The 19,522-nt window shown below is 46.5% G+C and overlaps 1 protein-coding gene across 5 annotated transcripts in view; it reads left to right on the forward strand.

Moving 5' to 3' along the window:
- Positions 1-19,522, forward strand: part of ARHGEF2 (Rho/Rac guanine nucleotide exchange factor 2) — a 126,881-nt gene that overhangs the window by 19,272 nt on the left and 88,087 nt on the right. For 4 of the 5 annotated variants that reach the window (XR_008312262.1, XM_053278424.1, XM_053278425.1 and 1 more), the window contains exons 3-6: positions 8,336-8,510; positions 9,973-10,081; positions 11,187-11,226; positions 14,424-14,550. Coding sequence is in view for 4 of the 5 variants with exons in the window: in XM_053278424.1 (XP_053134399.1) it covers positions 8,336-8,510; positions 9,973-10,081; positions 11,187-11,226; positions 14,424-14,550 (451 nt within the window). In the remaining variant the exon portion in view is untranslated. Of the gene's footprint in view, positions 1-5,656; positions 5,672-8,335; positions 8,511-9,972; positions 10,082-11,186; positions 11,227-14,423; positions 14,551-19,522 lie in introns of those variants that run through there. The other variant, XM_053278426.1, reaches the window with a different exon arrangement.

The raw sequence follows: 19,522 nt of genomic DNA on the forward strand, positions 1-19,522 counted from the left end.
AATAAAAGCAAGCTGGAATTTGTTTCCATCAGCGTTTCTGAGTGTGGTTCTAATCTCTGCCACCCTTTCTTGGTGACAGCTTGATACATAGCTTCTCCTGGAGGTGTGGAGGTTTGCTGTCTGTGAGGTTTTTGTGCCCTGTGTGTCCTTTCTGTGCCTGGCCGTCACTCTCTGCTGTTTTTGTTACCACCCTTATCTCTGCCCTTCAGCAGCCTGTCCCAGAAAATAGCCCTTCCTGATTGATGGGGGCTGAACGTTGACTTTTGGGTACCCAGGGTTTTGCAAATCTGCTGCTGGGAAGAGTTTCTGCTGGAGATTGCAGGAACGGAGGTTCCATGACGGATACGACGAATATTTATATACCACGTTTCAACAAAAGTTCCCAAAGCAGTTTGCATACATCTGAAATAAATTTTAAAAATGGCCCTCTGTCCCCAAAGGGCTCACCATCTAAAAAGGAAACATAAGAGAGACACCCGCAACAGCCACTGGAGGGATGCTGTGTTGGGGGTGGATAGGGCCAGTTGCTCTCCCCCTGCTAAATACAAGAGAATCGCCACTTTTAAAAGGTGCCTCTTTACCCAGTTAGCAGCAGGGTGTTTTTCACACAGCACGCTTTAGCGTGAGTTTACTATGAGGCTTTACTGTGAGTTCAAAGTAAAAAACCGGTGCAAAATGGATTTTTTTTTAACCCTGGATATAAATTGGGCTGCATTCTAACATGCAATGAAACACCCGAATTGTGTGTGGAGTGCTCCCCAATAGTTTGCAAGGACTTGGGGGTATATCTGGCCAATATGTGAACGTGGAGGAGGAGATGTGAGCTAAAAGCGGAGGGTTTAGTGGTATTTAGCTAAAAGCGGAGATTGCGGAGGAGATGTGAACGAAGAGGCCTGAGTGAAAAATGCCCCAGTAGCAGTGGCTGATTCAATGAGGAAAATTACTCAGAGTCGTTCCATTGACATTGTTGCTGGACTACAACTTCCATCACCCCAAGCCACAGCAGTCAACAGGGATGATGGGAGTTGTAGTTCATCAGCAACTGAAAGGCCAAAATTGTCCCTGAGTTAGGCAACGTCTAACATCCTTTTAATGTCAATGGGACCACTCTGAGTAATTTTCCTCATCACATCAGCCACTGTACAAGTAGCAAATGGCTCAAATGTGAATCTAGTCCACTAATCTCCAGCAGAAACGCTTCCCTGTCCAGCAGATCTGCAAAACGCCTTTTCGGTGGTTGCACCCCATTTATGGAATAGCCTCCTCAGCGAGGTTTGCCTGGCTTCGTCACTTTGTTCTTTTAAATTCCAAGTAAAGATCTTTTTGTTCACACAGGCCTCTTAAATTCAGGTTTTTCAGCTTGTGAGATTTATTCTGAGCTTTAACAAATTTTAAAATGGGTCCTTAAGCGGCTTTGTATTGTATTTGTATTTTCTTTTTACCTTTCTTTTGGTCTGTTATGATTTCTTGTGAGCTGCCCAGAGAACAACTTGTTATGGGGCAGCTAATAAATAAAGTTGTTTGTTGTTGTTATGCTATTTACACCCAGTCTGCCAGATGTTATTGACTGCATTTGGTGCTTTAATGATCGGGCCCTTTCCAAGGATCTAGGATAACTCAAGATATCGTCGTCGTATCTGTGCTGTCCGGAGTAGTGTGGCCTTCTGTAGTTGATGTGTTGTAATTTTATCGATGCCCAGGGTGTCGAGATGGCGTTCCAGTTCTTTTGGTACTGCACCAAGGACACCCACAACTTTTGGCATCACTATTGTTTTCTTTTTCCAGAGCCGCTCAATTTCAATCTGAAGGTCCTTGTATTTAGTTGTTTTCTCCAATTGATTTTCACCGACTCGTCTATCTCCTGGGATTGCAATATCAGTTATCAGAACCCAATTCTTCTCGATGACTGTCAATTACGGTGTATTGTGCGCAAAATGCCTATCAGTTTGTATTCGGCAATCCCAAAGGATTTTTGCCTCCTCATTTTCTGTGACCTTCTCAATGGGATGATTCCACCAGTTCTTGCTTGCTGGCAATTTGTAATTCTTTCAAAAGTTCCGGAGGAGGAGGAGGAGGATTATCCATCTTTAATCATCTTTATTCGGTCCATTGACCAGTAAAGATGATGATGACGATGATGATTAGTGTAATATAGTGGTCTGCCTCATGTGTGTTAAAAACACACACAGTTAAGTGGACAGGGCTAAGTTTATGCCTAGGGTGGTGCTTGGACTGAACCCAGAGTGGAAAACTCTGCCAGATGTGCATCTGGACCAGGAGCTGACCTCACTCAGGAAAACATGACCTAGCAGGGACAGGAGAATATTCTGGCTTCCCCTCCTGGCATCATGTAAAATGTGGAATGTTGATTTCTCGAAATTTGTTTAAAAGTTTTTCTCGTCTTGATGGTTGTGCAGCATCTGCTTCTACTCCTTCCGTTTGCTGGTACCTGTTTTTGGAAAAACCCACTCTGCCTATATATATATAATCTCCATTATTATTTGGGGGTAATTCTGTAATGGCGCAGCGGGGAAATGCTTGACTCACAAGCAGAAGGTTGCTGGTTTGAATCCCCACTGGTATGTTTCCCAGACTATGCAGATCCCCTCTATCGGGCAGCAGCGATCTAGGAAGATGCTGAAAGGCATCATCATCTCATACTGTGCGGGAGGAGGCCATGGTCAACCCCTCCTGCATTCTACCCAAGACAACCACCAGGCTCTGTGGGCGCCAGGAGTCGAAATCGACTTGACGGCACACTTTACTTTACCTTTTGAACGTGTTGTCTGTCTTCAGGTTCAGCTCTCTCCCCAGTAGATCAACCTTTTGAGTGGGGGAGTGGATGCTCCTTGTCTGTAGCACACATGCATATACAGGAGAACCCCGTTAATTGTGAGTCCGGCACTTGCAGTTTCGCGTATCCGCGGTCAGGTAATTGGCACCCGACCTTGGTATATACAATGAAAAACGGCCCCCAAAGGAGTTAAATCCACATATCAGAGGCAGCCGGAAATGACCGCAGAGGCCGCCATTTTGTGTTCAGGAGAGATTGGGAGCCATTCTATGCTCAATTTGACCCACCCCACAAAAAGTCTGAATATAGCTTTTAAAAACCAGATTTGGGACCTTTTTTGGGGGCATTGCTGGAACTGTGAAGAGACATGAGAGGTATAGAATAAGTGGGAGAGCATAGCATAGTAGGGCACTTTTTCGCTAAGGCTATTTTTTTGCAATTTTTGAAGCATCCAGGAACCTAACCCCCAAATTTCCATAGCTCCAATGCCTTAGTATTCGAGGTTTCGGTATCTGCAGCACCAGCTGAGAATGGAACCCTCGTGAATACCGAGGTCCTCCTGTAAATGTTTGGATGATAATGAATAAAAATAAATTAATTAACGATAAACTTAGCCACTACATAACTCGTTTTTGTCTGGGCAGCTCATGATGACACAGTAAAAACATCCCATTAATCCACATAACACAGAGCAAACAAATTGCAAATATCAAATACTAAATACAGCACAAAACATTTTAACATTTTTAAAAAAACCAATTTTTAAAAGCCGGAGTGAATAGAAAGTTCTTCACCTGGCATCTAAAAAAGCAAAAGCCGGGCGAGCCTCACTGTGGATGCTATTATTCTGTAGACGGGGTGCCACCACTGAAAAGGCGGTGATCTTAAGCTCCGAGCCGGGAGATATGGGGCAAGGCACTTTCTCAGATAACCTGGTCCCAAGCCGTTTCGGGCTTTTAAAAGGTTAAAACCAGCACTTTGAATTGGGCCCGGAAATGGAATGAGAAGCAGTGTAATTGATGACGCACTAGTGTGATATTATCAAAATGCCCGGCCCCAGTTAGTAATCGTATCGCCCTATTTTGGATGAACTGCAGTTTCTGGACTGTTTTCAGCGGCAGCCCCACATACAACGGATAGGGTGAGAATTCTTCCTAATCCACCATGAAGCATAGAGCTGCTAAGGTGTATTTTGAACTGCGGATAACCTGTTGTAGAACAATGAGAAATCTTTAACCAGGGCTTTTACAGACAGCAATAAATTCTGTGATGCTGAATGCTTCTGTGCAACTTCCAAATGCTGTCTTACGGTACGTTTGTTCCCGTAGGCGTCTGTGGAAGTACATTGCACGATCTTACCCTAGGGGCACTGGGCAAGCAGGGACCTTGCACGTTTTTCACAGCTCCACCTGCTGGACAGCTCTTGCATTCTGAGAAGAACCCCCCCCCCCAACGTACCACAATAGTTGTAGTTAAAATGGGGGCAGGGGGGGGGTCTTCTTGCTGGCCAGCAGGTGGTGCTGTAAAAAACATGCATGATCCCAGTTGGCCAGTGGGTGGGACAGCAAAAATGTGTGAGGTTCCTACTTTGTGTTTGACAAGAGAGTAAGACCACACTAGGTACTTACATGGTGTAGCCACGGGAAATGACTTGACTAGCAAGCCAGAGGTTGCCGGTTCGAATCCCCGCTGGTATGTTTCTCAGACTATGGGAAACACCTATATCAGGCAGCAGCGATATAGGAAGATGCTGAAAGGCATAATCTCATACTGCATGGGAGATGGCAATGGTCAACTCCTCCTGTATTCTTCTACCAAAGACAACCACAGGGCTCTGTGGTCGCCAGGAGTCGACACCAACTCGACGGCACGGAGTGTGCGTACAGGAAGACGTGTTTTAGAACTTGTGCGGAAACATGGGAAGAAGAGCTGGTCTTGTGGTAGCGAGCATGAATTGTCACCTTTGCTAAGCAAGTTCTGCCCTGGTTTGCATTTGGATGGGAGACTACACATTAGGGATGTTCTTCCCAGAGCAGCCCCGTCCCCTAAGAGGGAATATTTTATATCTCTCACACATCTGATCTCCTATTCAAATGCAAACCAGGGTGGACCCTGCTTAGCAAAGGGGGCAATCCAAGCTTGCTGCTACAAGGCCAGCTCTCCCCCACAGTCTCTGGATCTCTATAGAAAGTAAGGTAAAGGTAAAATGTGCCGTCAAGTCGGTGTCGTCTCCTAGCACCCACAGAGCCCTGAGGTTGTCTTTGGTAGAATACAGGAGGGGTTGACCATGGCCTCCTCCCGCGCAGTATGAGATGATGCCATTCAGCACAGTACAGTGTCATAAAACACGGGCTATCCATTCAACTGCTCCATCTCCGCAGGGGCGTCATCACTCTCCAAGAATTAATCCTTGACCATTCTAAGTTTTAGAATTCAAGAACCCGCACGACGTCTGTTTAGAAACGAAGAAAAGTCGCGGGTCTTTTCAGAACAGTGTAAGGGCCACATTTGGGCCTGGAAAAGAGGCGTATTTGGCTTCCGGGCCGTGCCTTCCTGACCCGGGCTATGTTTGATCTATGTTGGATCAAAGAGAAACTCTCTCTCCCCCCACCCGCCACACACACACACCACCAACGTGCTTCTGTCTCAGACCGAGAACCACCCACTTGAGATTCTTCCCCACAAGCCTTCCGTTCGCTGCGAGACGGAAGCCTAAACCGGCCTCCCCACTTCTGCAAACGGTCCTGTGGGGTGGGGGGACCCTCTGGGCAGGAAGCCTGTCTCTCAAGGAGCCGGGGGGAGACTCTCAAACGCCCCAGGAAGAGGAGAGGGGAAAGGGACCAGCCTCCTAAGAAGCAGGATGTTCAGCAAAGGCTGGTGAGTAACGTACAGCCCTCTCTGCAAAAGCCGGGCTGAGGTCAGGTTGGGTGCTGCTGGCAGGACGAAAAAGCAGCTTTGGGGAGGAATCTCTTCCTCTGCAGCCTGTGCAGGGGTGGTTTGGCCGAGGTGGGTGGATGATGGGAGTTGTAGTCCTTGTGCAGGCCTGCTTGAAACGCCAGAACTCGTGTTTGTTTACGTTTTATATCCTGCTTCTAGCCAAGGAGTCCATGGTTAGGGTCATCCTCACAACAGCCCGGTGAGGTAGGAACACAGGAAGCTGCCTCCTACTGAGTCAGAGTCTTGGTCCGCCTAGCTCAGCGTTGTCAACCCAGACTGGCAGCGGCTTCTCCAAGGTGACAGGCAGGAGTCTCTCTTTCAGCCCCGTCTTGGAGATGGTGCCAGGGAGGGAACTCAGAACTTTCAGCATGGAAACATGCAGACGCTCTTCCCAGAGCAGCTCCATCCCCTAAGAGAAATATTTTACAACGCTCAAACATGTTTCCCATCCACATTCAAACCTGGACAGACTCTGCTTAGCAAAGGGGACAGTTCAGGCATGCTGCCACAAGACCAGCTCTCCTCTGTGGTGGGGCCAGCCCGTGGAAGTGACCTTTCAAAGCAAACTTAGACAGCCTGAAGCTTGCATGACAAGTTGCATTAACTGTGGTGAGACCTCGGTTGGGGACGAGGAGGAGAGCTGGTCTTGTGGCATCCAGCAGCAGGAAGCGTCCCTTTGGCTAAGCAGGGTCTGCCTTGCTTTTATTTGGATGGGTGACTACGTGTGACCAGTGTCTGCTGCAAAATGCACCCCTGTCGCTCAGCGGAAGAGCATCTGCAAGCCTGCAACCTGCGGCAGGCAGACGTCTCCAAGATAGGGCTGAGAGAGACTCCTGCCTGCTACCTTGGAGAAGCTGCTGCCAGTCTGGGTTGACAATACTGAGCTAGATAGACCAAGGGTCTGACTCAGTAGAAGGCAGCCTCCTATATTACTGCCTTTTGTCTCTTTCAGCTACTGAGGAAGAGGAAACTGACTAGGACTTGTAGCTGTTGATTTATTATTAATATATTTGTTGTTGTTTAGGTTTAGGTTTGGTTTAGTTTATTTATATACTGCTTTTCAATGGAATCGCTCTCACTGGGAAAGAATGAGAAAGTCCCCTGTCCTCAGCAGGCTTTACTGCGAACCTTAGTGTTTTTATGTGTTTATTGATAACTTCTAATTTTGATTTTTTTTAATTTCTCTCTTTAATTGTGGTTTTCGCCTGGTCTTTTGAACTTTTTTTTAAACTTAATTTTTTGTTATATATTGTATCTATTTTATTAACATTGTAAGCCTCCCTGAGTAATAGTGCACTAGAGGGGCAGAGTATAAATATTTCAATAATATTAACAATAACAATAACAACAATAATAATAATACAGATTAAGATGAATAATAAGATGAAACCGTGGACCACCTAATCAGCTGTTGTAAAAAAAGATCGCACAGACTGACTACAAACCAAGGCATGACAAGGTAGCAGGGATGATACACTGGAAGATCTGCAAAAAATACAAGCTACCTGTAGCCAAACATTGGTGGGACCATAAAATGGAAAAATTTGTAGAAAATGAAGATGCAAAAATATTATGGGACTTCCGACTACGAACAGACAAACATCTGCCACACAATACATCAGATATAACTGTGGTTGAGAAGAAAGAAAAACAAGTTAAAATAATCGACATAGCAGTACCAGGGGATAGCAGAATAGAAGAAAAAGAAATAGAAAAAATCACCAAATACAAAGATCTACCAATTGAAATTGAAAGGCTGTGGCATAAAAAGACCAAAATAATCCCAGTGGTCATTGGCGCCCTGGATGCAGTTCCAAAAGACCTTGAAGAGCACCTCAACACCATCGGGGCCACAGAAATCACCATCAGCCAATTACAAAAAGCAGCTTTACTGGGAACAGCCTATATTCTGCGATGATATCTATAACAGCAACAACATTGACAATAAAATCCAGCCATCCCAGGTCCTTGGGAAGGACTCGATGTCTGGATCAAACAAAGCGGTCAATAACACCTGTCTGACTGTGTAAACAAGAAATAATAATAGAATAGAATAGAAATATCATCTGAGTGATGTAGTTTGAATAGGGAAATACGGGCTGTGGCAATTGGCTAGTCACGGAGCCCTCTCACTCTACAAAACAGTTTTGCAGCTGTTCTGTTTGTTTGATTGATGTATATTCCACCCTTCCACAGGTGGCTCAGGGTAGTTTACAATTAAAATCCAAAACCAATTAAAAGTGGATTAAAATTACAATTTAAACGAGACAACATTAAAACGAATGGGGCTTTCAAAACTTAGATCATCACCCTTTATCTCAACATATGTTTGCTGCTTCCGTCACGGGGAAGAAAACGGTGACCACTGGGTTCTTGTGGGGAGGTGTCACTTGATTAATGTCGGAACCAGTATTTAATGAAGCGCTACATACATAAGTTAGGGAATGGAGGCCAACTCTTCCAATGCTTTGTTCATCTTACAATGGTTCCGAAAGCTGTGGTGGGGAGCAATCTCTCTAAGTGAATCTGTGCAACTCCTTGCCACTTGAACTAATGGCAAAGAAGAGAGCGCTAGGCATCTGAACTCTTGACTTCCTTTCCCAGTGTGAGTTTCAAAGGATTAGCCCCCGAAGAGATTGACTCCTCCTCTACTGAGCAACTGAATCGGCATCCCCAGGACAGAAGGGACCCCCGACGCGTCCCCATCATCCGTAGCAATGATGAGTCCTTGCTCTCTCAGGACGAAGACGATGACGATGATGACATGGAAGTGGCTCAGGTATGTTTTGTTTATATTTTTAGCCCACTGTTCAGATTTTAATGCCGGCAATTAAAATTCAGTGCACAGTGCTGGTGGCAGGTGTTTTTAGGTCTTCCAGATGGCAAATTATTCCACCTTCAACTCAAATGTCAGTGGGATATTTTACAGGGCATCTATGGGAGGTATGTAAACATGTAATTTCTTAGAGCCATCTGCTGGCCCCCTGTGGAACACCAGTGTGTTTCAATACTGCTTTTATTCTGACTTGAAAAAGACACAGGTTTCCCATCCCTTATCAGCAGATGGCGCTAAGAAGTCACAGGTCATCTCTAAACGTCATGTAGATGCCCTATAAAATTTCCTGTTGGAATTTGAGCTCATGGTGAAAATGGATCTGATAGAGCCCTAAAAGTAGAACAGTAGAACCTCGTTATATGCGGAACCACTATTTGTGGTTCCGTGTATATGCGGTTTTTTTGGCTGTTTTTTTAGCATTTCCCCCCTGGTGTTTTGGTCCATTCTGAAACCTAACCCCACTTTTCCCATAGGCATAATGCCTTGTTACTCGTGGTTTCATTACTTGCTGTAGTAGGTGAGGAACAGAACCCCTGCAAGTAACAAGGTTTGCCTGTATTGAAAAGACACAGGTTTTTCACGGAGAGTCTGCAGACAGACAGCAGATGGCGCCAAGAAATCACACATTAGGCTGTTAATGTGATTGTGAAAAAACCACTTAAAAACAGCAAAAAACCCATGAATAAAGGGGACGGGAACTGGGTAAGTACCATCCTACCCAGAACTTTAACGAGGTTGGAGGAAAAGCTGTTCTGCCCAGCTCCTCTCTCACATCTCCCCCAGCACATAAGTGAAAATCCCAAAGTTGGGTAGGAAGTTTGTTCTGCCTCATTAGCACCATCGGCTGGCCATCTGTAGACTATTCGTGAAAAACCCGCATCTTTTCAATACCACTTTTCGGGCTCTGCCAGATAAATCTTGCCCGCACACCACTTTGTGTGCGTCTCTGCTAGCACACAATGGAGAATCCCGAAGTTGTATAGGATGCTTGTCCTGACCCATTGCAGATCGTGTGAACGGCCTTATAGTGTTTAAATGTCCTGTAGGTGCCCAGAAAAATCTCCCATTGGAATTTGAGCAGAAGGTGAAATAAGTGATCAGTTGAGGTTCCACTTGGTTTTTGACTAGGACCTGGAAGTCCACTCACTGGAGAAGCTTGTGCAATTTGTGCCGAGGGGAAAAGGCAAATACTTTGAATTAACGACCCACAGGGTGCTTCTGGTTCCAGGCTCCGCCCAGGACGTTGCTTCTGGTACCAATCCTTTCATAGAAAAATCCATTCCTGGTTTTCCCACCAAGCTTCCTTCATTTCAGCAATCTAATTTAGGGTGGGTGGGAGGAAGGATTTTTGTATCATCCCAAAATTGGTGACTGCAGGATATTAACTCTTTGGTGATCTCCTCAGAAACATTCCCAGAGGATGCAAGCATTTCGGGCGCCCTCGGGTTCTGCCTGTGGCTCTCTCTCCAAGTCTATTTCCATGAGTGGCATTGACAGCTACCCAGATGCCGATGGTGAGTGAAGGAGCAGCGTGATGTAGCCATTTTAAAAAGCAAATGCTTGACAGCAGAATACGAGAAAGGACTTGGGTGTCTTAGCGGACATGAACTTGAGCCAGCAGTGTGGCGCGGCAGCTAAAAAGGTGAATACAATCCTAGGCTACATTCACAGAAGCAGAATGTCCTCCAGATCGATCATTCATTTATTTACTACATTTATATGCCGCTCTTCCTCCAAAGAGCCCAGAGCAGTATACATGGTTATGTTTGTCCTCACAACAACCCTGTGAGGTAGGTTAGGCTGAGAGATGCGTGACTGGCCCATAGTCACCCAGTAAGTTTCATGGCTGAGTGGGGATTTGAACTCACGTCTCCCCAGTCCTAGTCCAATACTCTAACCACTATGCCATATTACTGCCAAGTGATAGTTCCCCTCTATGCTGCGCTGGTCAGAATCTGCTTGGAATCCTGTGTCCAGTTCTGGGCCCCTCATTGGAAGGAGGGCGTTGATAAACTGCGTGCAGGAGAGGGCAACCAAGATGGTGAGGTGTCTGGAAACCAAGCCCTACAGGGGATCGATTGAAAGAGCTGGGGTTGTTTCGCTTGGATAAGAATAGTCTAATATGAGAGCCATTTTCAAATCTCTGAAGGGCTGTTGTGTAGAGGGAGAAGCGGATTTGTCCTCTGTTGCTCATAGGAACATAGGAAACTGCCATATACTGAGTCAGACCCTTGGTCCATCTAGCTCACGATTGTCTACCCAGACTGACAGCAGCTTCTCCAAGGTTGCAGGCAGGAGTCTCTCCCAGCCTTATCTTGGAGATGCTGCCAGGGAGGGAACTTGGAACCTAGATGCTCTTCCCAGAGCGGCCCCATCCCCTCAGGGGAACATCTTACAGTGCTCACACATGCAGTTGCCCATTCAGATGCAAACCAGGGTGGACCCTGCTTAGCAAAGGGGACAATTTGCTAGACCAGCTCTCCTCCCCTACTCCAGAGGGCAGGACTGGAGCCAGTGGGTTGAAATGGCTGGGAACCAGATTTAGGCTGGACATTAGGAAGAAGGGAGTAATATCTTTTTTAAAATGAGTGAATAAAAATTGTATGTGTTCTGTTCCAGAAATCTCGCTTTATTCGGACACAGTGGATCTGGCCAACGGGTAAGCAGTCCTCTTTGCCCTTTGAGAAATGTGTCTTTCCTTGCAGTGCAGACTCCCTGGAAGCATCTCTCCTGTTGCTTTGGAAACAGTGCCGCCTTTTCCTATTTTTCTGCGTATTATCTGAGCTGTTTCATGGGTTTAGGAACATGGGAAGTTGCCTTCTATTGCTCTAGGGGGTGCCAAAATTCCAGGTCTGCCTCAGCTACACAAGTGTCTTGAGATGCTGCCGGCCTGGGTTTTAGGAGGTGGTGCTCTGAGGACAGCTGGGGGATTCGTTTCCCCCCACCCAGCACTGCAGGGAAGAGGCACAGCTGGAAAGGGAAGGTAGAAATTCAGACGTGAGGAACGGAACATTGAATGCACGGTTGCTGTGCTGCTTTCATGCTAAAACACAAGGAACGTTTAAATGGTCCGAGGTCAGCACGGCTTAAAAAGAGCTGGTGTCTGCCTCACTCTCCTGGACCTCTTCTGAAGTGTGGAATATATGGTGGGGGCAGGGGAGCTTGTTTAAATGATCAGAATCATTAAATGATTAAAATCATTTAAACTAATTATAGTTTAAGCTGATGAAAATCAATAAATGATTAAAATGATTAAAATCATTTACACTAATTATAAATGATTAAATTGTTCTGTAATATAATATAAATAAATAAAAATAAAAAGATGATTGAATTATTACATTATAGTGTAAATTATGAATACATATATAGATGATTCAGTTATTAATTTAGAATATACATGATGAATAAATTTGAAATAAATAGTAACAATATCATCATCATTCTAAATGATCAAAATGATTTAAAACAGATTTAAATGATTATTTAAACAGATCAAATACGGGCGTTTGTTTAAATGATTGTTTTTAAAAGCAGAGGCGGCTGTTTAAATGATTATTTTTAAAAGTAGAGGCTTCTTTCTTTAAAAAAACAAAACAAAACACACAGCTCAGAAGAGGCCTAGTGACCCAGAGAGCTTTTAAACGCTGCAGGCAGGGAGGTCAGAGAGGGTTTCGTCCATCAGCCGAGATTCCTAAGAACATGTTTTGGTCTCTCTCCGGTTCCCTCTATTAGTTCAAATTACTCTCTTTCTCTCTCCCCGCCCCCTGCCCAAGTCTCTGTTCTTCGCCATCACTGCCCTGCCAGCTCCAATTCTCGTCTTTGCTATAGGCTTGGCTAGTTGGGGGCGGGGTGGGATATTTGCTCTTCTGTAGCCTGGCTTCTTTAGGTGGTCAGTTGATTCTGGCTGGGGATGAGGGGAGTTGGAGCTCAGCAATCGCTGGTTGCCTACCCCCAACCTATAACTTCATACGACGTTTGCAATATCCTGAATTCTTGGACGACACAAATGAACCTCATATCAGACCCCATTTGTCCATACGAACCGGCCAGGACAATCTGCTCATCGTCTTGGGCACCGCCCTGGCATGGACTGAGTAGGTATGTGTAGAACCGGTTCGAGTGAGAACCGGTCTGCCACAAACCGAGCCGGTTCGATCACAAAATGCTTTGAGCAGGTTTGGCGACTTGACCGACCCAGCCAATAGGTTTGACCACACTGGTTCGGGGCATATTAACTATGTTTCAGATTTACTCTGTATGGTCACTATTCAATAGAATGAATGATGCTTGAAGGTGAAATCCTACTCTTTATGACTTACCTTTTGCAAGGAAGAAGCAATTCTATGACATATAGGTTATAGAATTATATTTCATTTTATTTCATTTTATTACATTTTCATGCCACTTCATACCAACGTCCTGTGGTAGTGTACAAAACGATAAAACCAAAATTGAAAACCAAATTCAAACGTGCAGGAGGTTCCAAGTTCCCTCCCTGGCAGCATCTCCAAGATAGGGCTGAGAGAGACTCCTGCCTGCCACCTTGGAGAAGCCGCTGCCAGTCTGTGTAGGCAATACTGAGCGAGACGGACCAAGGGTGAGACTCAGTATAAGGCAGTTTCCAATGTTCCTAGTTAGAAAAATTTAAAACGATTTCAAACAGAAGAACGACAATACAAACCAGCTTACAGGTGACCAAAGTCTTGGTGAAATAAATGGATCTTGAGCGCTCTTTTAAAAAATATCTAGAAGCAATTCCATGACCGCTCATTGAGATCATCAGGAGAGGTCCATCTGCATTTGCCACTGGCTCGTCTGGTGGCTACTCAGGGAAGGGCCTTCTCCGTTGCTGCCCTGAGGCTTTGGAATGCGCTCCCTAGTGAAATAAGAGCCTCCCCATCTCTGAGATCTTTTAAAAAGTCTCTAAAGATGCATTTCTTCACCCAGACTTTAACTGATATTGTTTTGATTGTTTTAATGTCGTTTTTAGAATATTGTTTTAAAATTTTAAATTGTGTTTTAAATTTCTTGCTTTTAAATTTTTTGTTTTTGTTTTTAATTAATGTTTTACTTTTAATCTTGTTGTAAACCGCCCAGAGACGTAAGGTTTGGGCGGTGTAAAAATATGATAAATAATAAATAATAATAATGAGATATGGAATACACCAAGCATTTGCCCTTTAATTAATTATTTTTAAAAAAATCTCGGATGCTGTTCTTGTTTGTACACCGCCCTGAGTCTGTGGATTGGATGGTATATTAAATCTTCAAATAAACAAACAAATAAATTTTAATTTCTTGAACTTTCCTATCCGTGTAAATCGACACAAACCTGGTTCATGGCAGTAATAAATAAATAAATTGCTAGTAACTGAATTAATGTTAGAATTTTTAGAACGGCACATTGAGGGGGTGTGGGGCCTGCACATTTTTCTGTACCTGTGTGGCTGCACATTTAAAAAAAAGTCGAGAGACATAAATATGGTCGCCCAGGACAAGGCCGTACCGAAGGGAGGGCGTGAATTGACGCTTCGGACTCCCCTTTGCAGCCCAGGTACCATCCGATCCGACCCCCCTCTTGGCGAACTGTTTGTGCAGTTTAAGCAAACAGAGGTACTTTCTGTGCTGCATCTCCCCAGCTGGGAATAGGAGCAGGCATCCTCTGAGGTCATTGGGGGCCATGAAGGGAGGCGGCCCCTCCCTATTTCCTGGCCTAGTAACAATAACAACAAAAAGGGGATTGTTTGACTCTCTCTCTCTCTCTCTCTCTCTCTCTCTCTCTCTCTCTCTCTCTCTGCCTGTTTTCCTCCCCTTCTCCTTTCTCACTCCTTCTTTTTCCCTCCATGCTTTCAGCTTCAGCACCGGCAGCTGTGGGCGCCTGGACGGCATCACGGACGAGGCCAAGGACCCGGACGACCCACAGAGGAGCACCCTGGGGCGGACGCTCAGCTTCCTCAAAAAGATGACTGGGAAGTCCAAGGTAGGGACCGTCTTCTTTGGGAGGAGAGGAGCATCTTCTCCGGATATGGCCCTGGACCACCTCTCTCTCCAAATCCCATATCTAAATATATATATATATTTTTACTCTGGGTATCACTTCCATACATCCAGGATGCTCGTGATATGGTTGTATATTGCCCTGTTGTATATATTGTGATGTCGTTTATTGCTCTGGGCCTCCGCTCTCTGAATCGTGTGTCTAAAAATGTATATTTCAAATCGGCGTATACCTTCCATATGTCCAGGAGGCTCGTATCGGAAGCGTCTCGTATCGGAAGCGTCTCGTATCGGAAGCGTCGGTTTTGCACCCCGGTTCCCTGGTTAACAACTGGATGTCTGCAAATGTCCTTCGTTGGCCTCTTGAGGCATGTCCTAGAACAACAGCCTTGCCGCTGTGGTTGATGATTCCCATCACACCCAGCCGCAATTGTGACTGAGGGAAGAATGGGGTGTTCCTGGGGGTGATGAGAGTTGCAGTTCAACAAGAAGCAAGTCGTCAGTTTCTCGAAGAGGGGTGGGGAAATGTGGCCCTCTGGCTATTGTTATTTGGAGTCAGCATGGTGTAGTGGTTAGAGTGCTGGGCTAGGACCGGGGAGACGCGAGTTCAAATCCCCGTTCAGCCAGGAGACTTGCTGGGTGACTCTGGGCCAGTCACTTCTCGCTCAGCCTCGCCTACTTCACAGGGTTGTTGTGAAGAGAAACTTAAGGGCTCCTTGGAGGAATAGCAGGATATAAAATGTAGTAGTAGTAGTAATAATTAGTAATTAATAATTGTCAAATTACAACTTCCATCACCCTCAGCCACAATTGTAATGGGGGTGGTGGATAAGGGTGTGACGGGGGGTGATGGGAGGTGTAGTTCAGCAACAGCTAGCAGGGGGCCACATTTGCTCACTTGGTTCTAGAAATTGTCAACTTACTTCCAGTTTTTCTCTGGCCTGTTGGCTTGTTCTTTTCTTCTTTCGGTTGGTTTGTGTTTTCATTTTAGCAACTTTGGAACCTTTCTATAACTATTGGGATTGGTAAGCACCTCTTGACCGTCAGTGATTTGGAGCCAGACTAAATGTTTCATGGGAGACCATCGGTATGCTATCCCTCGAGTGTGTGTGTGTGTGTGTGTGTGCTGTGTATAATATATAGATATATCCAGTCCTTCCAAACCCTTTGATTGAAGATGAGAGTTGAGATGTTTTCAGTTTGCACTTGTACTCCAAAAAATATGGAAATTGCTCGTGCATGAGCCTGTATTAACTTCTGAACCATATAAGCTGTAGGGACTTGGCACGATCTCATATTGTGCAAATGTGCTGGCTTTAGTAATGAGGCTCCATGCAGCCACACTTCGGCTTGCAGCTCATAGGAACTTAGGTATCTGCTGCCGGTTGAGTCAGACCATTGGTTCATCCAGCTCGGTATGGTCTGCACACTGACTGGCAGCGGCTTCTCTAAGGTTTCAGGGTCAGGGGTCTTTCCCAGCCCGTCCTGGAGACGATGTCAGGGACTGAGAAGAATGTAAAGAAAAGTCCTTGCTTACTGGAATATCGAAGGGGTTCTGATGATTTTTATCTGCTTTGAGCAGATCAAAAGTTCCAGATTGCTTACAACGTTGCCAAGTTATGTGTTTTTAGCTTCTCGATTACGGCGATCCATGATAGCACCTTGATCAGTTCTGTTTAGCTTCGATTTATTGCTTATTGTTGATTCTGTTTCTTCTTGCTGGCCTTTGGCCGTAATAAAGAAATCCCGATTCAGGGATCTGGAGGAGAGCTGGTCTTGTGGTGGCGAGTATGTTGCTAAGCAGGGTCAACCCTGGTTTGCATTTGAATGGGAGACCACATACGTGAGCACTGTAAGGTATGTCTCTCAGAGGATGGGGGCCGCTCTGGGAAGAGCACCTGCGTGCAGAAGTTCCCAAGTTCCCTCCCTGGCACCTCCAAGAGAGAGCTGGGAGAGACTCCTGCCTGCAATCTTGGAGAAGCTGCTGCCAGTCTGGGTAGACAATGCTGAGTTAGAGGGACCAAGGGTCTGACTCAGTATACTGCAGCTTCCTCCATTCCTATGATTGAGCCTGGGACCTTCTGCATGCAAGGCTGAGCGACAAGGATTGATCTGGGGAGGGATGCATCCAGGCAGACATTCAACAGGCACAGTTTCCCCAGTTACTTGCTAGAGATGCCCGTGAGGAATTTCTGCTTCTTGCATCTTCGCAAGGCACAATGCTTCCTTCCCTCCGAATGTGCTTAGAGGGACTCGTATGCCCATTCCCAGGTGGTATTGACTACAACTCCCACAACCCCCAAGCAAAAGCCATTGCAGCTAGGGATCCTGGGAGTTGTAGTCAACAACATCTGGGAATCCCTGTCAGAAGGAACACTCTCCAGGAGGTTGGTTCCTCCTGTTAGCTGATCCCCGGCTGCCGAGGTTTTCCTGCTTTGAGCTGAACAGCACTTGATACTAAATGGAAGGCAGTCTGAACATACGTGGTGGTCCCGAATTGGCTAAAAATGAGTATGTCAGGGGAAAGTCACATCACTGTTCAGGAGAGGGTGCTGTTTCCACATATTGAGGACCAGCTAAGATAATCAGTTTTGAAGTATTTTAAAATGAGGGAGGAGAGCTGTACTTGTGGTTGCAAGCGAAGAATTGTCCCCTTTGCTAAGCAGGGTCTGCCCTGGTTTGCATTTGGATGGGAGACTACATGTGAATACTGCAAGATATTCCCCTTCATGGATGGGGCCGCTCTGAGAAGAGCATCTGCATGTTTGCCTGCAGAAGGTCCCAAACTCCCTCCCTGGCATCTCCAACCCCTGCTAACTGAGCAAAGGGACACATTTAAAAGAGGCGGTTCTCTTCTGTTTCGCAGGGGGAGAGCAACTGGCCCTCTCCAACCCCAGCACAGCATCCCTGCTGTGGCTAGTATCTGCCTTATATTTCTTTTTAGTATGTGAGTCATTTGGGGATGGGGAGCAGGTTATTTATGTCTTATTTATTTTTCTGTGTATACTGCTTTGAGAACTTTGGTTGAAGAGAGGTATATATAAATTTCAGGAGGAGGAGGAGAGTTGAGAGAGATCCTTGCTTGAAACCTTGGAGAAGCCGCTGCCAGTCTGGGTAGACAACACTGAGCGAGATGGACCAAGAGTCTGACTCAGTATATAACAGCTTCCCATGTTCCTAAGAAGAGGACGCTCAGTAACATCTGAACATTTTTCCAGCCCCCACGAGGGATATGAGGTACCTCACGCCAAGCACTGCAATGCCTTAGACTGACCCCGCTGGTCCCAAGGAACATAGGCAGTTGCCTTCTACTGAGTCAGACCCTTGGTCTATCTAGCTCAGTATTGTCTACCCAGACTGGCAGCGGCTTCTCCAAGTTTGCAGGCAGGAGTCCCCCTCAGCCCTTGGAGATGGGCTGCCAGAGAGATGCTGCCAGAGAGAGAACTTGAAACCTTCTGCTCTTCCCAGAGCGGCTCCATCCCCTAAGGGGGGGAATATCAGTGCTCACACTTCTACAGTGCTCACACTTCTAGTCTCCCATTCAAATGCAAACCAGGACAGACCCTGCTTAGCTAAGGGGACAAGTTTGGCAGGAAATCTAGGACCAACAAATGGAAGTTCTTTTTCACACAACGCACCATCAACCTGTGGAATTCTCTGCCACAAGATGTGGTGACAGCCAACAACCTGGATGGCTTGAAGAGGGGCTTGGGTCACTTTATGGAGGAGAGGGCTGTCAACGGCTGCTATGGGCCACCTCCAGCCTCTGAGTACCAGTTGCAGGGGAGCAACAGCAGGAGAGAGGGCCTGCCCTCGACTCCTGCCTGTGACTTCCAGCAGCATCTGGGGGGCCACTGTGCGAAACAGGGATGCTGGACTCGATGGGCCTCCGTGGGCCTGATCCAGCCGGGCTGTTCTGACATTCTTAAGTCATGCTTGCTGCCACAAGCCCAGCTCTCCTCTCATCAGGACCCAAACGGACAGGCCTTCCTGCTGCTCAGAAGTTTTCTTCGTTCCTCAAACATGCCTCTATCTCGTAGAACAGCCACTGGGGCAGGGAGGTCAGAGGAAACCGCGGCCTTTCCTGCCACATGCCAGCCCGAGGGTTTGTTTACCGACGATTACCGAGGCCCTGGGCTTTCTCTAGCCAAAGCTGATTCCTCCTTCGGGCTGGAAGCGGCTTCCTGCAGCTTTTTCCAAGGCCGAAGAAAAGCCAGGGGAAGCCGGGCCTTCCTCCCGTTGAGGGTTCTGTGTCCGGCTGGGAGGCTTGCATTTTGAGAAGGACGTCCAGAGCGGGTCAGGAGAGGTCAACAAAGAAAGAGGGGGGGCTGGGAACTGAATCCGGTGAGCAGAGATGCACTTAGGTGATTTTGGAGCCTGGAGCTAAAGGCCTCCCCCTGCAAATTAAGCATCATCGTGTTTGGCAGGGCGACCCCACCACCCGGGACAGACTAAAGAGGATTTGGCATCCCCCAGGGCTGTGGGGCCTCTGAGTACCTCGGCCTGTGAGGAATCGTGGAAGGAGCTGGGTATGGGGCATAGGAAGCTGCCACATACTGAGTCAGACCCTTGGTCCCTCTCGCTCAGTTTTGTCTGCACAGACTGGCAGCGGCTTCTCCAAGGGCTGCAGGCAGGAGTCTCTCTAAGACCTATCTGGAGATGCCGCCAGGAGGGAAGTTGGCGTTTTCTGCAGGCAATCAGGCAGATGCTCTTTCCAGAGCAGCCCCATCCCCTAATGGGAATATCTTATAGTGCTCACAACTGTAGTCTCCCATTCAGTGTTCACTCTAATAGGGAATCCCAGATGTTGTTGACTACAACTCCCATAATTCCTAGCCATGCAAATGCAAACCAGGGCGGACCCAGCTTAACTAAGGGGCAATTCTACAGGGGGCAATTCAGGCTTGCTTTCACAAAACCAGCTCTCCCTCTATGGGGATGGGAAGGCTGAGAAT

The sequence above is a fragment of the Hemicordylus capensis genome, chromosome 14 (genome assembly GCF_027244095.1).
Source record: "Hemicordylus capensis ecotype Gifberg chromosome 14, rHemCap1.1.pri, whole genome shotgun sequence".
Classification (NCBI taxonomy): Eukaryota; Metazoa; Chordata; class Lepidosauria; order Squamata; family Cordylidae; genus Hemicordylus; species Hemicordylus capensis.